At 38.2% G+C, this 27,816-nt stretch overlaps 1 protein-coding gene across 1 annotated transcript in view; it reads left to right on the top strand.

Moving 5' to 3' along the window:
* The window catches only part of SRGAP1 (SLIT-ROBO Rho GTPase activating protein 1), a 117,987-nt gene that overhangs the window by 55,635 nt on the left and 34,536 nt on the right, over window positions 1-27,816 (top strand). Inside the window, exons 2-6 of the mRNA XM_063133941.1 lie at window positions 5,920-6,115; window positions 8,935-9,097; window positions 17,027-17,089; window positions 23,886-24,068; window positions 25,171-25,299. Of these exons, the coding sequence (XP_062990011.1) occupies window positions 5,920-6,115; window positions 8,935-9,097; window positions 17,027-17,089; window positions 23,886-24,068; window positions 25,171-25,299 (734 nt within the window). The remainder of the gene's footprint in view (window positions 1-5,919; window positions 6,116-8,934; window positions 9,098-17,026; window positions 17,090-23,885; window positions 24,069-25,170; window positions 25,300-27,816) is intronic.

Below are 27,816 nucleotides of genomic sequence, written 5' to 3'. Positions count from 1 at the left end.
ATGCTGCAAGAAATGTCTTAAGAGGCATTTCAACTTTTTGCAATGATAAAAAAAAACGTGCACAAAAGCTGGGAAGCTACCCAATACTTGGTGAGTGAGGAAAGGGGTGGAGCCAGGAGGAGAGGAGGGGAGGGGCCACCTGGGGAACCCCAGAAGACCAGATTTGGCCCCTGGGCCTGAGGTTCTCCACTACTCTTATAAATGCTTGCCGGGTCCAAATCCAGGAGGAAAGACTGAAGCTCTGCTGCCAGAAGAAGTGGGTGAATGCCACTGGTAGCCACAGCCTGATGGTTTAGGTTAGTCTTCCCCAACCTGGTGCCCTCCAGTGACCATTCTGGCTGAGAATGATGGAAGTTGCATCTCTGGAAGACATCAGGTTGGGGAAGATTGATTTATTTCATTTCATTTCTATACCACCCAATAGTCAAAGCTCTCTTTTAATTTACAGAAATCAAAAGCACAGAGTACAGCATAAAATATAAAATTGGGAAATTTAAAACCACTATATAAATGTACAACCTGAATAAAACCTAGCAGCTATGCAGAGATTTAAAATAAAGATTTTAAACAGGAAAATTAAAAGACTAGGATGCTAAAATGCAAAATATTGGGAACATAAAATGGTATTTACCTGGCACCAAAAAGAGTACATTATAGGTACCAGGCAAAACTCTCTAGGGAGTTCATTCCACAGCCAGGGCGCCACAGCAGAAAAGGACCTCTTCTTGGTAGCCACCTGCCTCACTTCCTTTGGCAGGGGCTCACAGAGAAGAACTGAAGATGATCTTATGATTCAGGCAGGTACATATGTGAGGAGACAGTCCTTCAGATAACCAGGCCCCAAGCCATTTAGGGTTTTGAATGTTAATACCAGCACTTTCAGTCAGGCCTGGACATGGACTGGCAGCCAGATGAACTGGAAAAGTACTGGCACAAAGTGGACTCGTTGGCCATTTTCAACACAACAGTAGGTCTGAGATGAACAAAGCCTTCAAACCCTAGAGACCATACTTCATCCAAAGCTTCTGCTTCCACTGCCTTCAAATCTCAGAATTACTTAGATTGAATAACTTCCAGTGGTAACTTTTCCTTATATATAATAGATTCCAAGTCTGAAATGGCACTTGTATTTCAAGTAAACATGCAGCCTAAAATTCTTTATCCACCCAATATGTTACTGTTTTCCACTACATGAGGCAATGTAATATATTTGCTAGGATGTGACAGAATTGAATCTGTGTACTACTTAGAAGATTTTTTTATGTAACTAAATGAAATATCATAGCACTATGCCAAGCGATTGTGCTACTTCAAAAGCTCCTGAAAGATTATGGGGTGGGGGCACAGTAAACTGGGAGCTGTGTGCACTTAATGATTATTCCAGACTGTGAACATATGCCCCAGAATGGGTTGTGTGGATTGACTCTATATCATTGCAATTATTATGTAACTATGCACAGCAAGTTGCTTTTGCATTCAACCTGTTCAAAGGGTGCGAATACTCACAAGATTTTGTTTTGCTGGTAAGCGGATGGACTGGTTGATGGGAATACAGTTGACTTGCTGGAGTTAAAATGTAATTTGGGGTCACTGTAAGCCCCAGAGTAATTAGTAGTAATTTGGTGCTTACCTTTAGTAATGACAGGGCACTGTAGTTTGCTTGTGTTGTACCAGCATAAAAAAAAAACCAGCCGGGAAGACAAAATATAACGGCAAATATAGCATTTAACGAACACATTGTTCTGCATTTGTGTGTGCCTGTGTGTGTGTTCTTGCATCCTGGTTAATATTCTGCATCCATTTTGCTAAATAACAGAGAATACAATAGAATGTAAAGAGAAGGCAAAAGAAAGCTATGGATCTATAATAATTATTTCCTCAGTGTTTCTCTGAAAACAGATTGCAATATCCCCATAGGAATGTCCTCCAGTTTCACTGCAAGTGATAAACAATTTCTTCAGCACCCGCTGAGCAACCAGTCTGCTCAAATAACAGCCTAAAGGAGTTGCGTTGAAGGAGCTGTCTGACAGAAATTCTTACAAGACTTAGGACACACAATGAATTCAGGAAGCAAAGACATATTGGAACACCCCACGATATAGAATACACAGGAGCCACATAAAATGGTTCAAGACAGGCGTGCAGAGGTCACATGCAGTATTGAAAGATGAAGTTAGGCAAAAGTCTCAAACTCAGTGCCAGGCTAGGGGAAAGTAAACAGGAGATGGTTTTGTTTCTGGACACAATGATGAGTCACACATAAATGTACATTACTGAGTGTTTCATCACTCAATGATTTACAGTTGAATGTGTCAATGCCTCCACTGAAAAGTATTGTACTTGAGGTGATGACAGGTGATGTGGAACCTCTCTAGAGTTTAAGCCAAGAGCTGCTTTACTCATGCAAGTGTCATCACTAAATGTTGAAGTTATTGGGTGTTGGAATATGCATAAATGAAGTCGTCTTAATTCATGACAGTTGAAAAGCTTTTTTGAGAGCAGGAATGGAAAGTTTGTTGCCCTCCAGAATTTTTTCCTACAACTCCCATCATTCCTAACTAGCATAGCCAGTGGTGAGGGATGATGGGAGTTGTAGGCCAAAATTATCTGAAAAGCCATTTTTTCCCACCCCTGTTTTAGAGGGCCATTGCCCATACGTTTGACCCATGAGTTCAGTGCTCACTGCCTTTGACAACAGTATAGCAAAAATAACATAAACTGAGGTTTGTCCAGTCACCATAACTTTAGATAGCAATGAGACCCGGAGGAGGCTTTGAATGAACAATGAAAGGTTCAGGGAAATGCAATTTTTCAAGTGGCTAGACTCCATGCTGTTTAGAACTGTATGCGTATCAACCAGAACTGTAAATTGTGCCCAGAAATAGACCTGTAGCCAGTCCTGTCCCATTATGGTTATGAACAGACATGGCAATTTTGTGAATATAATTTACATGGGCCACCTAGGTAATATAGAAACATTTAGCTTTCAAAATGAATGTTGGATTATTCCAGTAATTATTTCATGAAATTCCCAATAAATTGGATAAAACCACTGCTGGCAATAAGTGAAGTAGTGTTAACAAGTTCAAATAAATGTAACTTCATCACATCATATCAGCATACATTTTGAAATTCTATCATGTGCTGGGGCCAGGGCTTTTTCAGTGGCTGGCCCCTGGTTATTATGAAATAAAGTGCCACTGGAGATTAGACAGGCTCCCACTCTCAATTGCTTCAAACGCCTTTGTAAGGCGTTTTTATTTTCATAAGAGTTTGGGGAGGGGGTGGTTTAAATTGGGGTTGAGGGCTTTTAATGGTTTGGGGGTGAGGGTTTTAATGGAATTGTCTTAATGTGGGTTGAGGGTTTTAATGGAATTGTTTTATATGTTATTGTAAAGCACCTCAATGCCAGAAATGGTGAGGTGGCACTATAAAAATGCTTAAAATAAATAAAAATAAATATCTTAGGTGTTGTTGATAGCGTGATTTTATTTCCATTTCTCCTTGAAAGCCATCCGGGGGTGATGGGACAGGGACATACCTGTGGATAGAAAGACAATAATCCTTTCCGTTGGCATTTTGTGTAATCTAGAGTTGCCTGGTATTTGAAAAATCTTTGCTAGCTAGGATCCTGGTGGGCATCCTAATAGTGTTTAACCTCCATCCTGAGAAATAATTTCAAGTGTTTCTGGTTGTGAAGACTTCCCCACCCACCCCTCTGTCGATATATATATGCCCTAATTTCTCTGCAAAGTCAATATCAACAAACACAGATACACACTTTCACCAATGATAGCCTTTTATGAAGTATTCTGTAGAATCTCCCAACTGCTCTTTAAATTGACCTTAGTTTAAAAGCAGATTGGAGATTTGCGGTTGTTCTTTTCTCTTAGATTTTTTTTTTAAAAAAAATTCATGCCAATCCTCAGGCCTTCTTTTGAATCAGGGGATGAGGAAAGTGAAGCATGGTTTTGAGGTTCATCGGAATATCTTCTGAAAGGCAGACTATGAGAAACATTTGCATGTGCTCATGATCACATGATGAGAATTACTTGCTGAAACTAGTCGCAGGTCTAGGTGGAAATTCAGGTACGGTTGAAGTCATGAGTATCCAAACCTTACACACATTGTTCATTAAAGTTCCATTGAAATCACTGGTATTTCCTAATATAAGAATGTTTTAAGAAGAAGAAGAAGAAGCAATTTCATCACTATTGATGAATTCCTGTTTATGTTACAAATCTCCACTGTTATTAACATATTGCACTAATGCATTATATTATGTTATATTATGTTATATATTTTAATTGTGGAAGCTTTTGGACTGATGGCAACTTGGAAAAAATAATATAAATGTTTAGTACCTGGAGTCATAATTTCTGTTCTGTGGAATTCCTATTTATGATACAAATCTCCACTGTTATTAACATATGACTGCACTAATGCATTATATTATGTTATATATTTTAATTGTGGAAGCTTTTGGACTGATGGCAACTTGGAAAAAAGTAATATAAATGTTTAGTACCTGGAGTCATAATTTCTGTTCTGTGGACTTTTCCTCTTGTTTCATTTCTGTTTGAAAAGAAATGAAAAATAACATGTTTATTATGGCAACAGCATTCCAAATTGCTTTATTTTAGGTGGTCTCATAATCAGAGAAGTACTTAGCACTCCAGCACAACAGAAATATGAGCATTAAATAAAAGTTACCAGATGCTAATGTCTGCATGCCAGCTGGCATGAAACTGTAGTGGGAAATGTGGAGTTTTTGTGTGTGTGTGTGTGTGTGTGTGTGTGTGTGTGTGTGTCTTTCTATTTCCATTCTATCTAGATAGGGCACAGCTACTACGCAAAATTCATTCATTTCAGGACCAAACTGGATGTTTAATGGGCCACCATTGCATATTTCTTCTGCCTTCCAACATCTAGTACAAACAGCACGTGGCATGTCATTGCACTGGACATTCCTCTGTCTTCCTCTGCAAATGATGTGAGGCAGGAAAATGTACAATTCAATGACGTTATGACATGTGCTGTTTGTGTTAGATGTTATAGGGAAGTGACAGAGAGCAGGCTGTCTTAAAACATATAGTTTGGCCCTGGCTTTAGCTTCTTCAGTCCACAACAGCCATTTTGTGAGTGGACATGTTCCACATGGCATCCATTTTATGATGGCACCAAGAACGTTTCCCTAAAATTCAAAATGTGCCCATTGCATCCCCTCAAAAGCTTGGGGAGCCCTGACCTAGCTGCAGAAGGAAAGGTATGTTCATAAAGAAAAAGGTATTCCCTAGGTATTCTGGACCCATATTATTTAGGGCCGGGGTGGACAACACAAAGGGTGCATGCGGCACTGTGGCTCTCCCGCTTTCCTCCCAAAAAAGGAATCTTTAGTGGTTACAGAGCACCAAAAGGATCAAAATTAGCTTGCAAACAAGTTATTTTTGACCCTTTGCGTGCTCCATAGCCACCATGGACATTCATCCCCTTCTCCTCCTCCTCCTCCTCCAGCACTTGAGGGGAGCACACTATAAGGGGAGTCCAGGATGCAAAAATGCCCCCTGGGCCTCCTGAAAGTTGCCCTCCCCTGATTTTGGGCTTAAAGGTTGAAACCAGCACCTTGATTTGCACCTGGGAACTAACTGGTAATTAGTGAAGCTCTTTTAACACAGATGTAATATATTTCCTTTGTCCAGCACCTGTTAATAACTAGGTTGTCATACTCAGGACCAGCTGAATGTTCTAGCTAATAATAATGTGTTGTTGTTGTTGTTGTTGTTTGCTGAGTTATATAATGTACAGTAGGTAAAGTACAGTGCAATTCCTGATTATATAAAGTATTATTCAGGTGTGAGGTTTGTTGTGTTTTACTGAATTTGTCAGCTTCTTCTGACTGCTTTATTTTGTGTCTTCTAGAGATTCGAGCTCAGCTAATAGAGCAACAGAAATGTCTGGAGCAGCAGACTGAGATGAGGGTGCAGCTTCTTCAGGACCTGCAGGATTTCTTTCGCAAAAAGGCAGAAATAGAGACTGAGTACTCTCGTAACCTAGAAAAATTAGCAGAAAGGTTCATGGCAAAAACAAGGAGTACCAAGGACCATCAACAATACAAGTAAGCCAAGGTTCCTTATATATTCAACTGCCCATTTCAAATGCCACAATCTCAGTCCAGGAATTAGCACTGTGGCTGCATGCTGGGCTTCAAAGAATATATCCTGGTTTCCTATCGTCGTGTTTCTCAGAAAGCTCCTGCTTTCGATGGGAGACAAATGATGAGGCCTGCTAGATAATATACAAAGCTTTTTATTAAGCAGCAAACATCTCTTCTACCTGAAGAGAGGCTAATCTCTTGGAAACTTCCCCCTAGGCAAAACTATGCAAACTAAGTGAGACAGTTGTCCAACCAAGGAGAACAGGAAGCCCCTTCCCAAACACCCATAACTTCAGAAAGCCTGGTGCGGAGGCAGATTCTGTCACAATCCTAGCTGAACCGACTTTCTCATGCCTTCCATCTGCTCTGTGTTTTAGCTTCTAGCGGACCCTAGCGTCAGCTAGCTTGTCGGGGCGCTCTCCTCCGGAAGAAAGCTCACTTTCCACTGAGTGTGTAGGATTTGGCCTTGAGGAGATAAGCTCTGGAGAGGGCTGACTCCCAGTTGCTGAATCGCCCATGAGACCTTCCTCCACCACTGGTACAGGCTGGCTGGTGTCTGGCGCCTCCTCCTCTAGGTCCGAATCTGATTCTGATTGATTACCTGAAACACCTTCTCCCACTACAGGGGATGTCTGAATGGGTACTCTGTAGTACAAGGATTCCTTCCAAACTAGATTGTGAAACATTTTCCAGTTTTATACTGATTTCGGTGGAGCCCTTAAACCACAAGTGTTACAGGAAACTGTGGTTAAGGAAGCCAGGATATCATCACTGAAGCTAGAAATGCAAGGAGAATGTGTTCCCAGTAAAATAAACCATGGTTTCTTGGAATGAAATTGTGATAGCTGAAGCAGTGCTATGTGTTTGCTTTCAAGAAGGATTTGTTGGGTAGGGGTGTTTTTATGATGTTTAGTAATTCTTATTTATTTATTTATTACATTTCTATACCGCCCAATAGCCGGAGCTCTGTATTCTGTATTAAAATAGCAGTATTCCTTAATTTGTATTCCTATTTTTTATTGTCGAGGACTTTAGAATCTGTTGTTCCTGTCAATGACACTGCAAAATAATTTAGCTTGATTGGCATTTCAGAGATGGAGAAGTGAAGTTGGACAATTCTCGCAACATGACAGCCTGATGTGGGTTAAATAAGTGATACTGTGGTGCATGTGGGATACGTATAATTACGATTTTGAATATGCAACTCTTGCTCAGGGGTTGTCATGTCATGCAAACCTGGTGAGCATGGATTATGTGAGGGTTAAATAATCCTCTCATAACCCACCCTCACTGGGTTCCCACAGCATGACAACCCCCGAGGGGGTGCTGTGACTTGTCATGGGTTAAATAACCCACAATGAGCTGGGTCCATGGGTGCTGAGACTTGTGGGTTAAATAACCCATGACAAGCTGCGGTGTGTCATCTGAACCTGGTCAAAGACTTTGGGAATTAGTGGATGAACAAGGATCTGACACCCAAATTTCCAAGGCTCATGTGTAACACACCATCTACTTGACCATGCTAGCTTTTCATTAATGATCTGGTACATAAATTAAACAATATTCAAAAAAATTTAAAACCCATCATTTTGCAGTAGTTCTGTAATCATGTGAAAGTTTGGAGGAACTAGCATGGAGGATGTGATCATCCTTTCCCTCCAGACATTACAGTGGGAATGCAGGAAGCAGAAGCTTGTTGCTACCGTTGTATATCTTAATCTTCCCAGTCTAAATGGGGATGTCTTGTCCCTGACTTCTTATGTTTTCAGTTGCTTGCTACAGCTGTGAACTTGAAACACTAAAACAGACTATTATTCATTCCCTATTGTTTGTTGATTTCCTGAATGGATATGAATGATGTTGACAAATGGGGATTGCCATGTAAATACTTCTATCTTACTCCAAAAATGATGTGTAGTCATTTTTTGTATATTATTAATACATGACGTTCTTACCATATCCTGGTTGAAAATTCATAACCGCTAAAGGGTTTAGAGTCCTCACCACTCTTAAATATGCATTGAAAGGCTCCCTTTAACCATTCTTTATTTATACAGAGTTTGGGTGTCAATGGGTGCTTAATCCACACATTAATACAATCCCAGACATGTTAATGTATTTATGCAATTTAAATGTGTGTTTAAATTGTATATTGTTTTCATTGTTTTTAGATTATGTTTTTATGGTATTTGTTTTTATTTGTATGTATTTTTATTATTATTATTTATTACATTTTTATACCGCCCAATAGCTGAAGCTCTCTGGGTGGTTCACAAAAATTAAAACCATGGAAAGCATAATAAAACGACCAACAGTCTAAAAACACAAATACAAAATACAATATAAAAAGCACAACCAGGATAAAACCACACAGCAAAAATTGATATAGATTAAAATACGGAATTAAAACAGCAAAGTTTAAATTTAAGTTAAATTAGGTGTTAAAATACTGAGAAAATAAAAAGGTCTTCAGCTGGCGATGGAAGGAATACAGTGTAGGCGCCAGGCGAACCTCTCTTGGGAGCTCATTCCACAGCCAGGGTTCCACAGCAGAGAAAGCCCTCCTCCTAGTAGCCACCTGCTTCACTTCTGCTGATTTTATGGTTTTTTCTCTTATATTAATTATGGATTTCTGTATTTGTGTGTGTAAGCTGCTTTTTGCAATGGGGAATGATGAATAAATTTAATAAATAATAAGAATTGCTGCAGTCTTGTTCTTGTTGAAACTGGTAATGTGTTTGCATCAAACACAACTTATGTTAAACATCTGTACTTACTAGGAAAGACCAGAATTTGCTATCTCCAGTAAACTGCTGGTATTTACTACTCAACCAAGTTAGACGGGAAAGCAAAGATCATGCAACTTTGAGCGACATCTATCTGAACAATGTCATCATGCGCTTCATGCAGATAAGTGAAGATTCCACCAGGATGTTCAAGAAGGTACCATATTATGATTTCTCAGATTTCATATTGAAATGGAAGTGCATAAAAGACATAAATTTTACATGAATACTCTGCAGGAGACTTGGTAATGTTCTGCTCAGCATATTACTAACTCCCTTATGAGATTTCTTCTTGTAACTGTAAGACAGAGGAAAGTGCTTTTTGTTATGGGGGTTTCAAGAACTTATTCTTTTAAGTACAGGAAGGGTAAATGAAGTGCACTTCTTTCTTAAAAGGTATGTGATGTTATCTCCAAGAAAGGGAAGAGTTTATAAATGTAAACTGCCAAGGCAGAAGAATATCTTCTTCTTTTTAAACTACTTGAAAGAAATTTCATTATTGGTAGAGAAACACTTTCTCCTACTGTCCTATAAGGTTGCTAAAAACTTTACCTGCAATTTAAAGTCCAAATGACAATAAATAAAATTGTGATCAGCTTTGTAAAGTCCGTATAGGTTGCTCTATTTCTTGTAAAGTCCGTATAGGTTCCTTTTATTTCTAACTAGTGAAATAAAAGATCATGTAGCTATTTGAATTAATCAACGGGAAATGTATTTACACCCAATTATGTTCACTTGCTGTCATCAGATAAGATGGTGGAGTATTTGGGGGAAAGGAACAACAATGGAAATTAAACAGAAAAAATTAAAAGGAAAATGGATAAAAGAAAGAGAACACCATTGCTCTGTGGTGTTTCACACAAGATAATTCCCATGCTTTTCAGTGCTTAACTGGGGAGGGGGGCATGGCATGGAAGAAAAAATAAGGAAAGTAATGCATTGAATTATTTTGTATTGCTAGATCCGTGTGTTTGTCACCCCAAAAGAGGAGATGGCCGTTTCATTTTCTGTGAGAACTGGACATATGTCCCCTTTGGGCATGTAACCCCCAGTAGGTCACTGAACACCCAGTGTAGCCCCCGAGCCAAAAAATGGTCGCCCCCTCCTTCCTATAGCATTAACATTTTAAAATCCTCTCACAAGTAGTTCCCTGTGTCAAAATAAGGGGAAAGAATTCCTCTAAAGTAGGGAACCTGATGGTGGATCCTAAATTCTGGGCGCCATAACAGCTATGCAGCAACATGAAGTGCAGGGTTGTGTATCAAACCCCCTTTCCACCTTCTGTACATACAAAATAAAGAAAATGAAATAGATAAAGAGTTTTGTGTCTAAGTAGGTCATTATTTTTATATTTGTTTTTGTGCTCTGATTCGAGAAGATAGTAGTTAGCTATTAATTTTGTTTATGGCAAAACTTACAGCAAGGTCAGGGGAATCTCTGTTCACCATATCACAAGCTTACGTGCCTTCCAGAGTTGAATCATTCTGTGGCCTTTTATATTCCTCTGTTTTTCTCTGTGAACTGAAGAAGTATTTTTAGATGTTGGTATGTCCATCAGTCATTTAACCATAACCTAGTTTTTAAAGATATTTTTGGCTTTCCATTTTTATACAGAAGATGGCAGAATAAGCTCCGATTGAGCATTTCCACTGGGCTTTCTTGCCTCTGTCCAGCTGTCAGAGAATTAGCCTTTAAAAATTCAGTGTTCTCTGTTCAGCTACATGTAAATTACTCCATAGTTGAAGTCAAACATATATTGCCTGTGCCATCTGTCTTCACTATAAATTCCTTGTCTTCTTGATTGCAGTTTCCAACAGCATATAAAGTATCCATCCTATGAAAAATGAAAAATATATACATGTGTAGTGTTGCAATCCTATGCACACTTTACTTGGAAACAAGCCCTGTTGAATTTGAAGGAATTTACTTTTGAGTAAACATGCTACAAATCAAGTACCTTGCAGAATAGCTTTTAGTATACACTTAATGCTGCTTATTGTCCTGTTAAGGAATCTAATAATGTTGCTTGGTGAGGGAGATAAAACAGCTATATAATCCCTTCACATTTAATTTAATTAGAATAAGCTCTTCTTTCAATTAAGATGTTTACCACAGTTGCACTATTAATTCTGTGTCAGTGATAAACATTTCTCTCTTTTTTAAAAAAAGGATTAATTATATTAAATCTGTCTCTGTTCCATGATTAGGATCTGGGGAAGAGACATTCCTTCCATTTGCTATCCAGCCAGAAATGCTGGGAGGTGTTCAGTGCCTATAGGATCCAATTAACTGGAAACACTGGCATTTGCTTTTCAACATGAATGCCAAGCAGATATTTGTAAAAGCTTTTAGGTCATATAGGGGTTGCATTTAAAAATGCTTAAATATAACTTCTGCTTGAGTTTTTAGCAGAAAGATGTATTTGCTTAGGGAGACCCAACCTCAAATGCAGTGTTTAAGTATAAATGTACTATAGAAACTATGATCTTTTAAATCTGTGCCTTCATGTAGACAATTTTTGAAGTTATTGGGTCCAGGAATATGTTGTCATTGCGGAGAATCATAATATCTACGCAAAAAGAAAGAAAGTGAAGAGGGGAAATATATGCTCTTTGGAGATTTGTACATAAAGTCTTTGAGCAGGGGTGAGGAATGTGTGGCCCTTCAGATGTAGATGGACTACAGTTCCCATAATCTCTGACTACTGGCCATGCTGTCTGGGATTGTTGGAAGTCCAATAACATCTGGGGGGCCACAATTTCTCCACCCCTGCTTCAGTATCAGTGATGTGCAATATGTGTGGTGCATGTTTTGATATAGACCAACTTCGAAAGATAGTAGGATACTGTTCAGAGCCCTGTTCAGAAAACCTGTATCTGTACTTGAAGAAGTCCTTCTGAAAACATCTAAGAATAGTTCAGGACATAGTGTCCTAGATATCTATTATTTAAAGTTTGAGCTTTATATGGCTGGTGTTATCCCTTTCGCTGTCATGGGCAAGACCTAATGCTTTTAATATTAGGCATCCACTTGGATTCCAATATCCCTAATTTTGCTCCGCCATGTGTCCTTAGATTGTATTGGGTCTTCAGTGTTTAGATTTATTCAGCAGCAGCAGCAGCAGCCAGTGAAGTAAGGCACAATATTGTTAGTCGTCTTGGCTGCCACTTCTGCTGTGCAGTGCCTGGTGTTGAGCAGGAATAACGGGGTGATGGAGAAGACGGGTGAGCAGGTGCATGACTGCCAATTCGAAGGCTCCCTAAAAGAGTCAGGGAGGCAAATCCTCAAAATAATGCTCATAAAAGTTTCTTTGTAATATAATGTGCCCAGCGCATTTCAGCATGTCACTGTCTTCAGGGACAAATAGATCTCCAATGTCCTTTCCAACTCTTGATTCTAGTACCGTATTTCTTTGATTCTAAGACACACTTTTCCACCCATATAAACATCTCTAAAAACGGGGTGCGTCTTAGAATTGCGAGTGCATTTATTATTTATTAGAATCAAAGCTTTTTTCTGTTGGTGGTACTGAAATTAGTGTTTGTCTTACAATCGATGGCATCTTAGAATTGAAGAAATACTGTATTATTCTACTTATTGTAGCAGTTCACTTAGAGCATTCCTGCCCCACCCAAGCATTTCAAGTAATGTTTTTGTGCCAGACTATTTTTTCTGAAAATCTACAACTGTTTTTAAAAGATGCTTCAACTACTCATCTATGTTTCTACATGTAAATTAAATATAGGGTTCACACAGCTTGTGTGAAAGATGGTTAGCATTTAGGCATATTATCATATATCATTATATAAGTGAGAAACAGCTATTTTTAGATTATAATGGTGAGATGAATTAGATGTTGTAGCCATGCTGGCCTTATGAAATGAGAGACAGTTGTTAAAATTTAGAAGAGGTCTTTAGAGGGAATGTTTCAGTCTCTTCAAATATACTGATCTCATCTGACTTTATCTTTGTTTTTATTTGTTTTCTCCACTTTTTTCTACTGCTAAAACAGTTGGTCAACAAAGTCTTTGGTGCTGGCTAAACTGTGTGATGTCAGAATGTTCAGAAACATTCTACTGAAGGGTATGTTTCAGAAAGCAAAGAGTCAGTGTTGCTGTTCTCAGGGGCGAAGACATTTTGAGGGAGAAACCTCAAAAAGGTCTTAGCAAGGGGAGGAGAATTGTATGGTACTGTCTGTAGGAGGAAGGCAGAGGGACAGATGGATTTGTGAAGTAGGATAAGCAGGGCAGCACAGGAAGCAAGGTGTGAATTGTACCTATTGACTTAAAATCTAAGCGAAAGTGAAAAGTAGTAACATTGATTCATTGTGTACAGAGTTGATAACTTTGAGTAAAATCGTGCTTCTTCTAAATATCATTGCAATTAATCCAGATATTGAAATGTATATGGACAATGAAAGTTCCGTACAGTTTGAATAAAGATGAAGTGAAAATCAATCAGTTTTGGCTTCATGCCTCAACTTAACAGAAAACCATTTACATAAGTGGCTAAACTTCATGGTTTTACGAAGTGGCGCTCATAAAATAGGTTTAACAACAGTGTGCTCCTTGTATACACCTATGCTTGCAGTTAACAGCCACCACAAATATTCCTTTTAGGAAGTGGAAGCATCTGAGGTGATTTAGCATAGCACAGCTTTTACACAAAGCACTCAAAATCATCAATAAAACAAGCCAGTTATTGTTTTCTGAGGTTGTGTGTATTTTTATTATTACTATTTTTAAAACTTTGAAAACTATTTAATGAAATAGTTTAAACTCTTAGGAAATTAATTTGGAAGGATATAATTGGTTTAGTTGGTACAAGTCTCTCTATATTTTACAAGATGATTAATGAATTCTAATTAGGTTTTAATAAACTAATCTCTATTAAGCATTTGAATGTATTCAGCAATGAAACTGTGTGAGTACAAGTAGGCATTATCTATCTTTAAGTTTCACTAAAGCACATCGAGTGCATAAATATATCGGGCCGTGTCACATATTTATGAAAGGAAAGAAACCATTTCCCCACAGGGCTACATGCGGCAAGGAGCTGCAGCCAATACCTGTATGCCACACCAATAAATTATTGTATCATTACAGATCCTACTTTTTCAGCACAAATGCAATTACTGTAATTGATACACGCATCATCGCCATCACTAACAGCATATGTTTTAATTTTTGATTTGCAAACCTTTAGTGAACATAGGAAGCTACCTTATACTGAGTCAGACCATAGGTCCATCTAGCCCAATATTTTCAACATTGACTGGCAATGGCTCTCCAGGGTTTCTGGCAGGATTCTTTCCTAGCTCTACCTGGAGATCAAACCTGGGACCTGCTGAGCTGCAGTCCCACCAAAAGGGATGAACCACACGGATCATTTCCATCCTAGGATCATAGAAAGCTGTCTTATATTGAGTCAGACCATTGGTCCATCTAGCCCAGTATTGTCGACGTTGAGGACAAAAAATATTACATTAATCACACATAGTTTAGCTATGTGTAATAGGTCTCCTTATGCTAGGATAAGTGTACATGTCCCCGATTCAGATCAGGACTACAGCAATCCAGGAAGAGGGGCTTAAACATTTCCCCATCCAGTTTTTTGCCCAACATTCTATGCCCACCACCCTCTTGGGTGTTCTTATTTTATTTTATTTTTTAACAACCCTGCATAAGGGTAGAATTTCAGGGTGAAAAGGATAGGGGAGTTGTTGTTGTTGTTGTTGTTTTTAACCTCCCAGATAACTGTGGTCCCAATCTGAATTGCAGCTGTGCACAATTGCACCACTATAATGAAACTTATCACACATAGCTAAACTGTGCATGATTACCAGAAGGTATACTATGACAAGCAGTGGCTTTCCAGGGTTTCAGTCAGGCGTTTTCTCTGTGCTACCTGGAGATGCTGAGGATTAAACATGGGACCTTCTGCATGTAAAGCACGTAGGGTTGTTGTGAGCGTCCAACTGGGTCCGTGAGGGCAGTGGACCCACACCCAAGCACTCATGAGGGTCCTATGAGCATTCGGCAGCCACTCACCCTGGCTGCCCACATTGTGTATATTACCCTTCTACGTTAATGGTGGCCACCATTGGCGCAAAAGGGGGAAGTGTGCAATTTCTGGAGGCTCTGGAAATTTCTCATTTCACCCGTTTGCATTAATGGTTTACTCTTACCTACCCTGGCCCAGCCCATCCCTCTCTAATCCATCACTGCCTACTGAAATAAAGAAAAAGTAAAGAAAAGAGAGTTAAGAAGAATAAATGACAGAGAAAGGGAATCAGTTATATGAAATAATAGGTGTAAGCTGTGTATGTTAGTTTTATTAAGAAGGGGGTCTCCCCAAAAAAGTACACAGTGGAGAGAGAGAGAAATCAAACAGAGTGAATTGGTAAGCAACAGATTAGAACAGATTGAGTCTGGGATGCTTAGTTGTCTGTGAACACACAATGTCAAGGTTGATTGTCTTAGAAGGAGACTTCTTAAGAGGCAGTGATCGCAACAAGAAAAAATGGCTTTAAAGAATTTCATAATAAAGGTGGATTTCTTCTGTTAAGTTTCTCTCCCAGTGTGATGGGAGACTGTCGCTGGATATTACTTCCTGTACTCTTTGCTTTTATGTTTCAGCTAACCCCCTATCTGTCTTCAGTTATGTTATGGCACCAGGATGATTGCTTTCATGGCCCTTGTAAACTAATCTCCACAGTCACAATTCTGTGTGTGTTAGTCAGAAAAAAGGTCCTACAACTCCCAGCATCCCCCAGCTAGAGAAAGCTGGGAATTGTAAGACCTTTTTCTGTCTAAACACGGATAGGATTGTACCTTAAATCTACTTTTAGCATATTTCTAGGCATGTATGGGTTCCAAGTGAGAGGGAGAGGGCAGCACAGTGTTGCTGTATTTAACTTTTTGTCATTTATTATTTCATGGGAAATGATATATTGGATTGATTCTAGAGAGTTATCTATGATAGTCTGTTACAACCAACAAACAAAAAAGCGTTTTGAGGCACTTTAAAGACCAGCAGTGTGTTTCTATATATGTCTACTCAGAAGTAAGCCCTGTTGAGTTCAGTAGAACTTCTCCCAGCCTGTGCACACTTAACTAGGAATAAACTCTATTGAATGCCCTGGGACTTAAGTCCAAGTTAACATACATAGGGTTGCACTGTAACAGATTTATTGTGGCATACATTTTTGTAGACTTCTTAAGTAATAATAACTATAAAATGCCTTAACCAAGACATTTTTAATTTTAAAAGGCTTATTACATCTTGAACATTATCCCTTAAGGTTGACCCCCTATTTTCTAATTATGCTATTCAGTTGCTTAGTCTATGTTAGAACTTTTTTTTTCTATCTGTTTCTGCCAATGCATCACTGAAGCATTAATATTTGGTAAACTAGAATTCTGTCAAAATGCCATGTTTATAAACTCCACTGCACTAGCTTTCAAATTTTCATTTTCAGTAAGACTGCACCAAACTTTTGTCCTCAAACATTTTTAAGGGGAAAGTTGTGATTTTGAGGTGGGAAGGAACTGCTCTCCCTGAAAAAATTATTTGCTGTACCTTCTTTCGTGGCTGTTTGCAACTGTTCACTGCTACTGGTTCTGCTTCAGTGTGTGTCTGGACTCTTTGTGTCAGCTAGTTGGATATTACACAGTGATGCAATGACATCACAGTACCACATAGCCCATCATTTTTAGCTACCTCATGATGTCATCAAGGATAAACAACGTCTTAGTAACCTCACTCTGAATGGGTGTCAGGAAGAGAAAACACAGCCCCATTGTTTAAGCAATCTGCAACACTTCCTGTTTTGCTGCTCTGTGGTGGATTTAATTGCCATAGAGTATCAAAACGGGGGTCACTGGCTCAGTAGCCTTGCCCACAGGTGTGTGTTGCCTTCCTTGACACCTGTGCCATAAACAATTTTGGTCTCTTTCACAAGGGGGCACAAAAGATGGGGCATGTTCTATACCTTCCCAAAGCTTTCGTGGAAAGTTCATTTTCCCCATTTTGGCTCAGTTCTAGTTTTAAGTGAGTCTTCCTAACAATTTCTCTTTAATTACAGAGCAAAGAGATTGCATTCCAGCTTCATGAGGATTTAATGAGGGTTCTTAATGAGCTTTATACGGTAAGCATATTGATTTGGCTTTGGTTGAAAGAATTGTTCATTGAAAATCCATTTTTACATTATTTTAAATGTTTTTAATTGAGTCAACATGTCATAGAACAATAGCGTGTTTTAATTTGGTGGCATCTAGACAAATAAGGCTATTGATTCAGCCTCAATATTATTATGTACTATTTATTATATATTATATTTATTAAAATATATAATAAATATATAATAGACATTCTTCTAAAAGTTTATAATCTCCTTCAAGATTCAATGTTCTTTTAACATCCACCACATGCTTAGACAGAATTTGGATGCTTCCTGACTTGCCTAATTATATGTAATGCATTTAAGTGGTTTGTTATAATGTACACCTTTATGTGCTGATAGCTGCATCCCAAAACATGGTTTTTTTTTTACTATTGCTTGGTCTTAAGCACTTTTTCCCCTTTAAAACAATACCCAAGTCAGGAAAAACATTTCATTGACATCAGTGGAAGAAGAGAAACATTAATATTTTGCATATTACAGTATTTTGTTCTTGACCCTGTCTCTCTTGTGTGTGAGCAAACTCCTTAATTTCCTGCATTGCAAACATTAGTCTTTGGGACAGCCTTTTTGAGATGTTTGGCTTCTGAATTTGGTGTGCATTACTTCATTTGCTTTCACTGGTGACATGCCTTTAATATATGTAGAAAACAAAGCATTTTATCGGAACAGTTATGAGAAACACCCAAGTTCAATGAATGTCAAAAAAAAAAAAAAGCAGCAAGCTATTATTTAAGACGTCTGAGGTGCCATTTCTCTTGTGCCCTTCTCGGTGTTTGTTGCCCTAAAACATATTCCTCTCAGAATCAGATCCTTCTGAACAAGGCTTCCCCACACTACACCTTTTTAAATAGTTGTAAGAGAAAACTTTAAAACAAATTCTAGCTAAAGTTTTGTTGTTTCAAGGCATAAAAATACTGTATGGAAGACAGCTTATTTTAGGCTTTAGTAAAGTTTATTGTGCACAATCTTTCTAACAGGTCTTTTAGATATTTGAGTATCTCTTTTTTGGATTTTTTTAAAAAATAAAATAAGGTTTTGCTAAAACATGCAAATTAATAATTAGCTGTATAATGTATACTTGAGGAAAACGCCTGTAGTTTGTGAATTGTATGTGTATATGCAATAAACACAAATCAAAATTAAAAGCTGGTATTAGAAATGGTTAAAATACAGAGAAAAGTGTTAATTATTTCCATGCTGAAATGCTGTGTTTCCACTACAAAAAAACTGTAGGACTGATGTGCATGAGAGATGTGGTATTTGTAATGTGTCCAGCCTGCATGTATCTATATTACAAATGAAACTGAGTATGGTGCTGACATAATAACAATACTCAAGGAGTGGTATTCATAGAGGTATGATTAAATTTGATTGGGCTTCCACCTGACAGATCCATTTATATTTATAGGAATTGTTTGATGTGTTTCTTCAATCACCTGTGAATTGACACTTTTGGAAAGTCATATAGCAGCCATGGGTTTTTTTTTCCATTTAGGTAAAGTTACCTCAGAATTTCTACAGGTGATATTATTCTTTGTGGACAAGTAATAACGATTATAGCAAGAGTGTGCTTGTAGAGAAGAATGGAATAAATTGTTGAGGACCGCAGAATAGTCATGATAACTTAAGACTTTGCATGCTTAGAGCTGCTGTTCACCATGGCATGAAGAAGCAGATGTAGAAGCAAAGGAATCTTATCCCATTTACTCAAATTGAGTACTTGGCAATAAGCAACTATGGAATGATATCCAAGTTTGCTTTAATGTATCATTTTAACTGTCCATATGGAGAAGAAAGCAGTTGCCCTGTGTTAATATTTCTGTGTAAGACTGCACATGAAAACTGTTGGGAGGCTTCATCTGGTGACGAATTAGGTGGCACAGAATCTGATGGAGAGCCGAATGCACATCTGCCCCAATTTCTGCAGTGGGTCCAATCACAGTTCAAAGTGCTGGCTTTAGTTTTAAATCCCTGAACAGCTCTAGTCCTAAATACCATAGAAGCCATTTCCTCATCTATTATTGTAGGATAGCCTTGCTTTGTTCACTCAGTTTTTAATGAGGCACTTGCACGTTCTTGTTATCCTCCCATATTTTCCCTGTTTACCTTCTGTTTCTTTTAGATCTCACAAATCTAACTTAAAAACAACGGTGGAACAGCCACACAATTTTTCCCAAGTGTAGATAAGCCCTACTGGAGCTGTCTCATAGCCTTTGGGCCAGACAGAATTCTTTGTCATGGCCTGTATAGGTCATTTCAGCAACTTCCTGTCTTGATGTGCTGTTCCTTATCTCTAGGAATGAACTCACTCACTTTAACTCTTCCTTTTCTAAATAGTGTTACCTTTCCATCTATTTCTTTATCTCACCCCCACCAAAGTGTAGTCATGGCAGGCTATGAAAGGGGTACTACCACCCAACTAGCAGGTACAGCAGCAGAGTTACTGTGCACTTTTAGTTTGAAGCAGAAAAGCAACAATTGGGATGCCTATGAAACATGTATGTCTGTATTCACCCTTCATCTAGAAATGTGACAGGGTCAGAGCCTATATATCTTGAGCCCAGAAGCTATGCAAGTGAGATCCTAAATTTCAGCAAACATTAACTTGCTCATTGGAGAAATTGCCATCAAACAATGCATACTCACACACACACACACACTTAAACACTCAGTAAACATTTGCAGCACAGTGTCCTCACAGAATTTGCTTCAGTTAGATGAAGAGTGAATAGCTTTGTGTTGCCCTCTTTGCTCACTTTCTTGTGTTTGATTAAGAAACAAACAGTTCCCAAAAGGGCCAATTTTAAATTTAAAATCACTAAATCCTGATTAGCATTCAAGTATGTCATAGAGCTTGGAGTCACTATGTGAGGAAAAGGATTAAAGCCTTTAATCTACTGCAGTAGATTGAGAAGAAAGGTGTTTAATCTATATGCTGCCATAATATGGTAGATTATTTTGGTCTAAACTGTCTGTAATATTAAACAACATTATGACATAAAAAGTTGCTTCACTTGAAGGCAGATAAAATAATATAACAGATAGACAGTAAACTATCAGAGGACTGTTTCTATGGAGTGAAGCAAGGCCAGTATGCTGATAAAAATATGTTTCAAAATCTTGGTTGAATTATTTTTGTGGACCAAATTGTAAAAAGTATCCTCTCAGGCATATATTGTGTGATTTTCAGTGAATGTTAACTTAAAGACAAAGAAGAGAGTCCAGCCAGCCTTCAATCTTGTACATGTGTATGTGAGTTTCAAAAGTACCTATTCAGATATACTTTTTGGTGCACCTCATTTGAATGCTGTTAATTTGCGGTGCAGTGTTAAATTGAAAGTAGTACTAATTGCTTTCTGCTCCACGCTGTTGCTTCTTCATGGGCTATGTAGTTAAGAGCTCACTACTTTTTAACCCTGTGTTATTTAAGCTTCATGTATTTCCCATTTTTCAAGTTATTAATTGTTTTTTTAAAATTTGCATTTGGTTTTATCATAAGAAACTACTTGACTCCTTTGAGGTATACATGCTTCTCTATTCCAGTACATAGCTTCCTGTTAGTGAGAATGCTAATTTCTTATAGGCCATAACTCAACAGAAGCAGCCGCAAATCTCTTCCAACAGTGATTGCTTAGGAAGTTCAGAGACAATGTGCTCTTTGGTGTGCTGTCACCACTGAGCCCAAATCTCCCCCTCTCTCCAGTAGTCACTTCAGGATCCAAAGGGAGGCCTAGTCTGTCCTCACAGTCTGAACTGACCACTGTTAGATGGGATTTCAGCAACTGGCCTTGTGTGTGCTGAAACTTCACTTGAAAACATGACTACTTTCCCAAGAAGCCACACTTTTACCCCATTTGCACATATTAACCAACAATGGATTAATTAATCCATGGTTGATCAGAGATGCAAATAACTGAGTTAACGTGCTGCTTCCTACCCACTTGCCACTTCTGCTTTGTATCCAATTTAGCAAACAACCATTCGTGCGAACCTGGAAATTTGGGTTGTTGAGGGAGAAACAGCCCAAGAGTTGTTGAGGGAGAAACAACCCAGCATATTGTGTAACATGACAAAAAAGGCTCTTGCACATGTCCCCATCAGCAGTACCCCAGAAGACAAAGGGGATGCGCAGAAAGACCTTGCTAGATGACCTCAGAGAGTGAATACATTCATAACGGCGTATGGTCTCAAACCTTTAAAGCTTCAGGGATTTATAGATGACAGCAAACACCTAGAATTGCACTTGGAAATGGACTGGCAACCAGGGTAGCTGGTATAGCAATGGATTAACATCATCCCAAACTTACTACCAATCAAAGCTCCAGAACCCGCATTCTGCACCAGCGGAAGCTTCCAGACTCTCTTCAAAGGCAGTTCCACATGGAGTATTTTGCAGTAGTCTAGTCTGGATGAAACTAATGCATGCTTGACCATGGCCTGATCTAATCTTTTTGTGAATGGGTAGAGAGAATAGATTTTGGAGCCCATTTAGGGAAAATCAAGAGGAGAGAATGACATTGGCTTTCTTCAGGCTATTTGTACATCTGTGGAATATGAGCTCAATCAGCAATATGACTTCTCATAATAGCTTGTATATGTTGTCCAAGTTAGAATGTATAAATCAAGCAAGTGCTCACATGCAAAATGCTAACAGGCAATTTATTGGTATGGTTTTTACATTGTTTCTTTGATAAATGATGTTAAATCATTGTTTGGTTAATGTTTTTGATTTATATCAGAAAAGAATGAAGGTGGAAGGAAAGCATTTTTAGGAAGCCATTTCACTACTGCATATCAATACCAGGATCTCACTTCATTATTAGATCATGTTGTCATACTGCTGACATGATGTTTTAGTCAAGCACTTGAAATCAAAATGCCGTTTGTTTATGAATTTTTTTTTTAAATTACATTTATATACCGCCCCATAGCCGAAGCTATGGAGAAGAGCCTGCTGGAGTCTGATGTGGTTCTCACCTCCTGTTGGGAAGATCTCGGAGTTTGAAAAGCCTTTTGATTTTGAAAAATAACTCCTTTCGCTTAAGGGTGCTTTAAGCATTTGAAAGTCTTGAGTTTCTCTGAAGCTCAAAATTCCATCCTTTGAGATAGACTACAAAGTGATTTTGCAGCATGTTCAGTACAATCTCCCTCCCAATATTATGTGAAACATGCAAATGAAATGAAAAATACCTCAAAAATCCATGTCTTCCTTAGAATATTAAAAAACCCAAAGACTTGTGGAATACAATTGATTCTAAAGGCTACTCTGTTTATAACTGTATCCAAGCATGCATTCTGATATGTGTATTCTCCAGGTCTTTTCTTTCACTATCTTATTGCTCATTAGTTTGACACAAAAAAGAAACACTATCATTTGGACTTTGTTTGAACTTGCAGAAATAAAATAATCACTCTCTATAACCTAAAGTTAAACATAGTAGTAAGTCATATTTTCAAGTAAATTTCATTGCTTTTAAATATGATTACATTTGAGACTGAACAAACAGGAGCCAATGCGAAAAACCTAGTTCATAGCCAATAATAAAAAATCATGTGGATTTTGGGGTGAGAAAGAGAACCCAGAACCCAGCCATCAAAATTGTATTAACCACCTGAGGTCCGGAAATGACAAATCTGATTCTTCTCATAAAACATGTCTATACGTATGCCAGGTTATATTTTACACTCTTTACTTGTATCTGTTAAAATAAAATAAGGCTTTACATTTCTATCCAACCCCTTTTTAAAGCCATCTAAATTGGTGACCATCACTATATCTTGTGGTAGTGAATTGCATACTTTTAATAGCACTGGTCCAAGTACAGATATTTGGGGGATCCCCACATCCCTCATTATGAGAACTGTTCATTTTTTCCTATCCTCTGCTTCCTACCTTTAACCAATTCCTGAACCATAGGAAACTGCCTTTTATCGGGTCAGACCACTGGTCCATCTAGCCAGTATAATCGACACTGACTGGCAGTGGCTCCCCAGGGTTAATGGTAGGAGTTTTTCTCTGCCCTACTTAGAGATGGCAGGGATCAAGCCTGGGACCTTCTGCGTGCAAAGCAGATACTCTACCGCTGAGCCACGGCCTCTCCTTAAAATAATATGTTAACACGCATGCTACATGTAACAAAGTTTTGTAGTTCTGTGTTCATTGTGAAATATAACAGCCAACTTTTCCAAATCATGCATTGAGGCTCATTTGGTTGATGCTCTTGCAGTTAGGAACATAGAACATGGGAAGCTGCTTTATAAGAGCCTCGACTATTGGGCGGTATAAAAATGCAATAAATAAATAAATTTATACTGAGTCAGGCCGTTGGTTGGTCGATCAAGCCCAGTTATAGTTGACATTGACCGGCAGCGGTTCTTGAGAGTTTCAGGCAGGATTCTTTCCTCACCCTGCCTGGAGAAGTTGGGGATCAAACCTGGGACCTCCTGTATGCCAAGCATGTGATCTATCACACTGAGCTACTGCCCCTCCATAACCATGAACTTCTCCTCTTTTCCCATGACTGCGAAGTTTGCTCAAGAGCCTTTGATAAAGGACTTCGTCAAAAGCTTTTTGAATTCCAGGTACACATTGTGTGGATCACCCTTTGCATCTTTACAGGTTTTATTTAACACTTTGGTTTTTTTTTTTAACTGCTGTAATGTTCCCTGAGCTCTAGAAATGCAAGCAGCAATCAAAAACACTACATGGTCTGGCTTTCTTCATTTTCTCTGATCTCACCTTTAACTTTTTCTGTCATAGGTCATGAAAACATACCATATGTATCATACAGAGAGCATCAGTGCAGAATGCAAGCTGAAGGAGGCTGAAAAGCAAGAAGAAAAACAAATTGGCAGGTCAGGAGATCCTGTTTTTCACATTCGGCTAGAGGAAAGACACCCGAGACGGAGTTCTGTAAAGAAAATCGAAAAAATGAAAGAGAAAGTAAGAAACAGCTTGTTACCGATTTCATTAGAAGTGAATACATTGTAGTTTCAAAACTCCTTTGAGGGTGGGGCATAGGTTCATAGTGAGGATTTCTGGGTGAGCGTGTGCTGAAACAGAAAGAGGATCTTGTTCCATGCATAGGCAGCTCCCTTGAACATCAAAATCCCTTTGTTTGGGTGGGAGGGGTTGATGCTTGATCAGCTTCTTGAAGGGGCCCAATTATACTTATGCTTTCTCTCCCTGCCTGATAGAAACCAATGACTTTCACAAGGGTAAAATCAGAGAACTAATAGCAGAAGCCACCTTCTGTGAATCATCTACAAGAAAGTGGTCTTTGCCCCGCCCCCCATAGTCTTTTTTCCATTAGAACCAATGCCCTTTGGCCCCGATCCTCTGATTTTGTGTTAAAGCTAAGTGAAATGGGCCGCGCCCTCCTTGCAACGCAGCATAGCTTTCTGGAATGTGTGAGAGCAGAATTGTAGCTGCCCGCTTGAAGCTATGTTTCCTACTCCAATTCTGCTTACAGAAAGCAAATATTGCTGTTCACTTTTACGAGCAGTCCTATTTTATTTCTTGCTATATCCCTAGTTTTTGAATACACCCGTTCTGTACTTAGAGGTAAACGTTTTATAAAAATTATACAATTAATAAAACAATAACTCAACAGATAAATTATTCAAAATAAAGAGATTTTTTAAAACTTCCCAGGTTAGATCCAGATTTAGTCGTATTTGGGGAGTAGACCCATTGAAATCCATGGCACTTAAGCTAGTCATGATTAAATTAATTCCCATCTATTTCAATGGGCCTACTCCAAGTATGACTAAATCTAGATCCAACCCCATGTATTTTTGTTTGTTTGTTTTAATTTTATATTATGTTTGAACTTTGGATACTTGAGTTTTTTTCAAAAGTACATAACGGAGACGAAAATAACTATACACAAAGATATTTTAGAAAGTAGTAGCAGTTTTTACAAACTGTGGGTGTATTTATTTTGATTTCATTTTCTGAAATAGCCTGATACATGTATAATTTGTTGCATGATTAAGTTGAGGTAATTGAAGCATTTTTGATGTCTTAACATTTTTTTCCTCAGCGTCAAGCAAAATATTCTGAAAACAAGCTGAAATCCATTAAAGCCAGAAATGAATATCTGCTAACCCTTGAAGCAACAAATGCTTCTGTTTTCAAGTATTACATTCATGACCTTTCAGATCTGATTGATGTAAGTAGTTTGTGTTTCTGTGCTTCTTATGCTAAGGGATCGTGCTTGGCATTTCTACTCTGTTTTTTGTTTCTTACAAGGATATAATTAATGCTGTCTTAATCACAACTTCAGCGGCATATTTATTGTTTATTTTTAAGTTCTGTTTTACTGTATATGGGCTATAGTAGCATGCTAAACTGCGGGTTCTTGATCTAGCAATTAGGCTTACTAACCTGAGTATCAAATACTTTTATTATGAAAATAGTTTATACCCATGTATAAAATTGGGGGTAATGGGTGTTTATTGAGCAAACTCCCCCAAAAGTGAGGTAAAGTAAGAATGTAGAGATGCAACCTTTTTTAATGTTAATAAGTCCATTTAATTATGTAACTTCTTAATATAAATATTCATGTCTTTGCCATGGATATTGCAATAGTACTCTCAATATCCCTTCTCATGATGTCGATGCCTCTGATCTAAGCTACTTGTAAGAAGTGATGCCAAGTCAGGGAAAAACTGGAAGATACTGAACTACCTGGTGTTAATTTGGCGGTCTAGGCTATGTTGTTTACATATTCCTTAAAGTAAAGCTTTAAAACTGCTAAGGTATGGCATGTAAAATGGGATAGTTGAATTCATTTGGCACTAGTTGATGTCCAAGAAGCCATCTTTCATAGCATATTATGTTTTGGAACATGAAAAGATCCTTCTCAAGTCCTTCTATATTGCAAATGCATTGGTAACATCCTGCTCTGGTTTTTCACATTTTTTCCACTAGTTCTAAACATCCATATTACACCAACAATGTATTAAGTGATGCAATACGCACATGTATTAAGTATGTTTCACACATTATACAGCAACAAATTTGGTTTTGGCCACCACATGTACATTTCATAGGGAGACAGAGCCAAACACAACTTTGTCATATTCACACTATACATTTTAGTTGTACCTTTAAAACATCTTTATTATATATTCAAGGCGGCATAATGTGCAAAGTGACCTTTATAATCCATATGATACTGACAAGAGGAGGATTTGGACCTGAGGTTAGACACTGGCAATTAGCAGTAAGATAGCATATGGGAAGTGTATGCTTCAATTTAGGTAATTTTCACGGGTTACAACATGAGAAGTAAACTCTTTCACTTGCAGGCTTTGATTTTAGTCTCAGGGGTTTAAAAAAAAACCCTGGTGAGATCAAATAAGTTATTTTAGAAAGATGTACAGGAGAGGGAAGGTCTGCCCACAGATTAAAGGAAGGAGAATTCCATTATATTAAGTTTGAATGTCTTAGTTTGCAGTGAAAGAGGCTGAAAAGGCTTCTTTTTTAAAAAAAATAAAAAATGACACATAACGTCTACAAAACACTGTAGAATATTGCTCTCAGTAAGTGAATAGGTCTGCTGTAGTCTATTTTTAGGAATGATAAATAATGTATTAATGTGTTCACAGAATTACTGTCTCAGCAGTTTTAAGTACTCTCTGAGTGAGTACTTTTGATTGTTTAATACTTTAACAGTGCAATCATATGCATGTTTATTCAGAAGTAAGTCCCACTCTGTTCAGTGGAGTTTACTTCCAGCCTTCATAAAATTGCAGCCTTAGTACTCAGTTAATAGAGCAATCAGTACACACACAGCCCGCAAGACAATTCCGTTAGCCCCAGTGGTGCAACCTGCTGTGACCCCACTATTGCAAGTCCCCAGACATCTCTATAAGCATACTATGACAAGCAGCCATGGAGAGATGGCAGGAGATGCAACAAGGGAAGGCACATGCTGACATCAGCCGCCACCAGTAGTTCATGGCATAGAGCCAGGGTTCTGCTGGCATATCAGTCATGGCAGTGGTGTATCTGGCATTGTACTGGCATAGTTGGACTTCCACTGAATCCTTTTGTCCTTCAGCAGGCTGATCTTCATCCATCCATCTATTTATTCATTTCATTTCTATGCCACCCATGCCCAAAGATTTCTGGGCAGTTTTCAAAAATCACAACCCTGAAATACAACTTAATAAAACATACCACAAAATTTTTAACATGCAAAACTTTAAAAGCCATTCAAAACAGCTAAAAATCGTTACAATAAAATTTTGAATCTTGAGTATAGGATTGTGCCCTAAAGGAAATAATTAAACATTGCTAGGTAGCAACATCACTAAAGCAGAGTTTCCTTGGGAAAAATATTCTGCCATGGATTCATTAGTATATTGGGGGGAAAGTTGGAAATTAAATTGGTATCCCTGTCTTAAAGATATATCCCTATTCTACGGATATAGTAATTTAGCCAACTTTGTAGAAGCAGTTATTCTGCCTTCAGTTTAGCTTAAATTATCCTGAATTCTCTCTAGAATTAACATTCATGAAAGGAAACAGCAGGACTGACCTTCTTTCTTATTGTCATTGCTTTTTTACCATTCCAGTCAGGATAATTAGTTGAGTGCAAGATCTCTCTTACTACACACACACACACACACACAAGGAAGGAAGAAAATAACTGAAAATCACTACACCGTTAAACTCATAT

Source organism: Elgaria multicarinata, chromosome 9, assembly GCF_023053635.1.
Source record: "Elgaria multicarinata webbii isolate HBS135686 ecotype San Diego chromosome 9, rElgMul1.1.pri, whole genome shotgun sequence".
In the NCBI taxonomy this organism is placed as follows: domain Eukaryota; kingdom Metazoa; phylum Chordata; class Lepidosauria; order Squamata; family Anguidae; genus Elgaria; species Elgaria multicarinata.
This window is presented reverse-complemented; position numbering and strand designations above follow the sequence as displayed.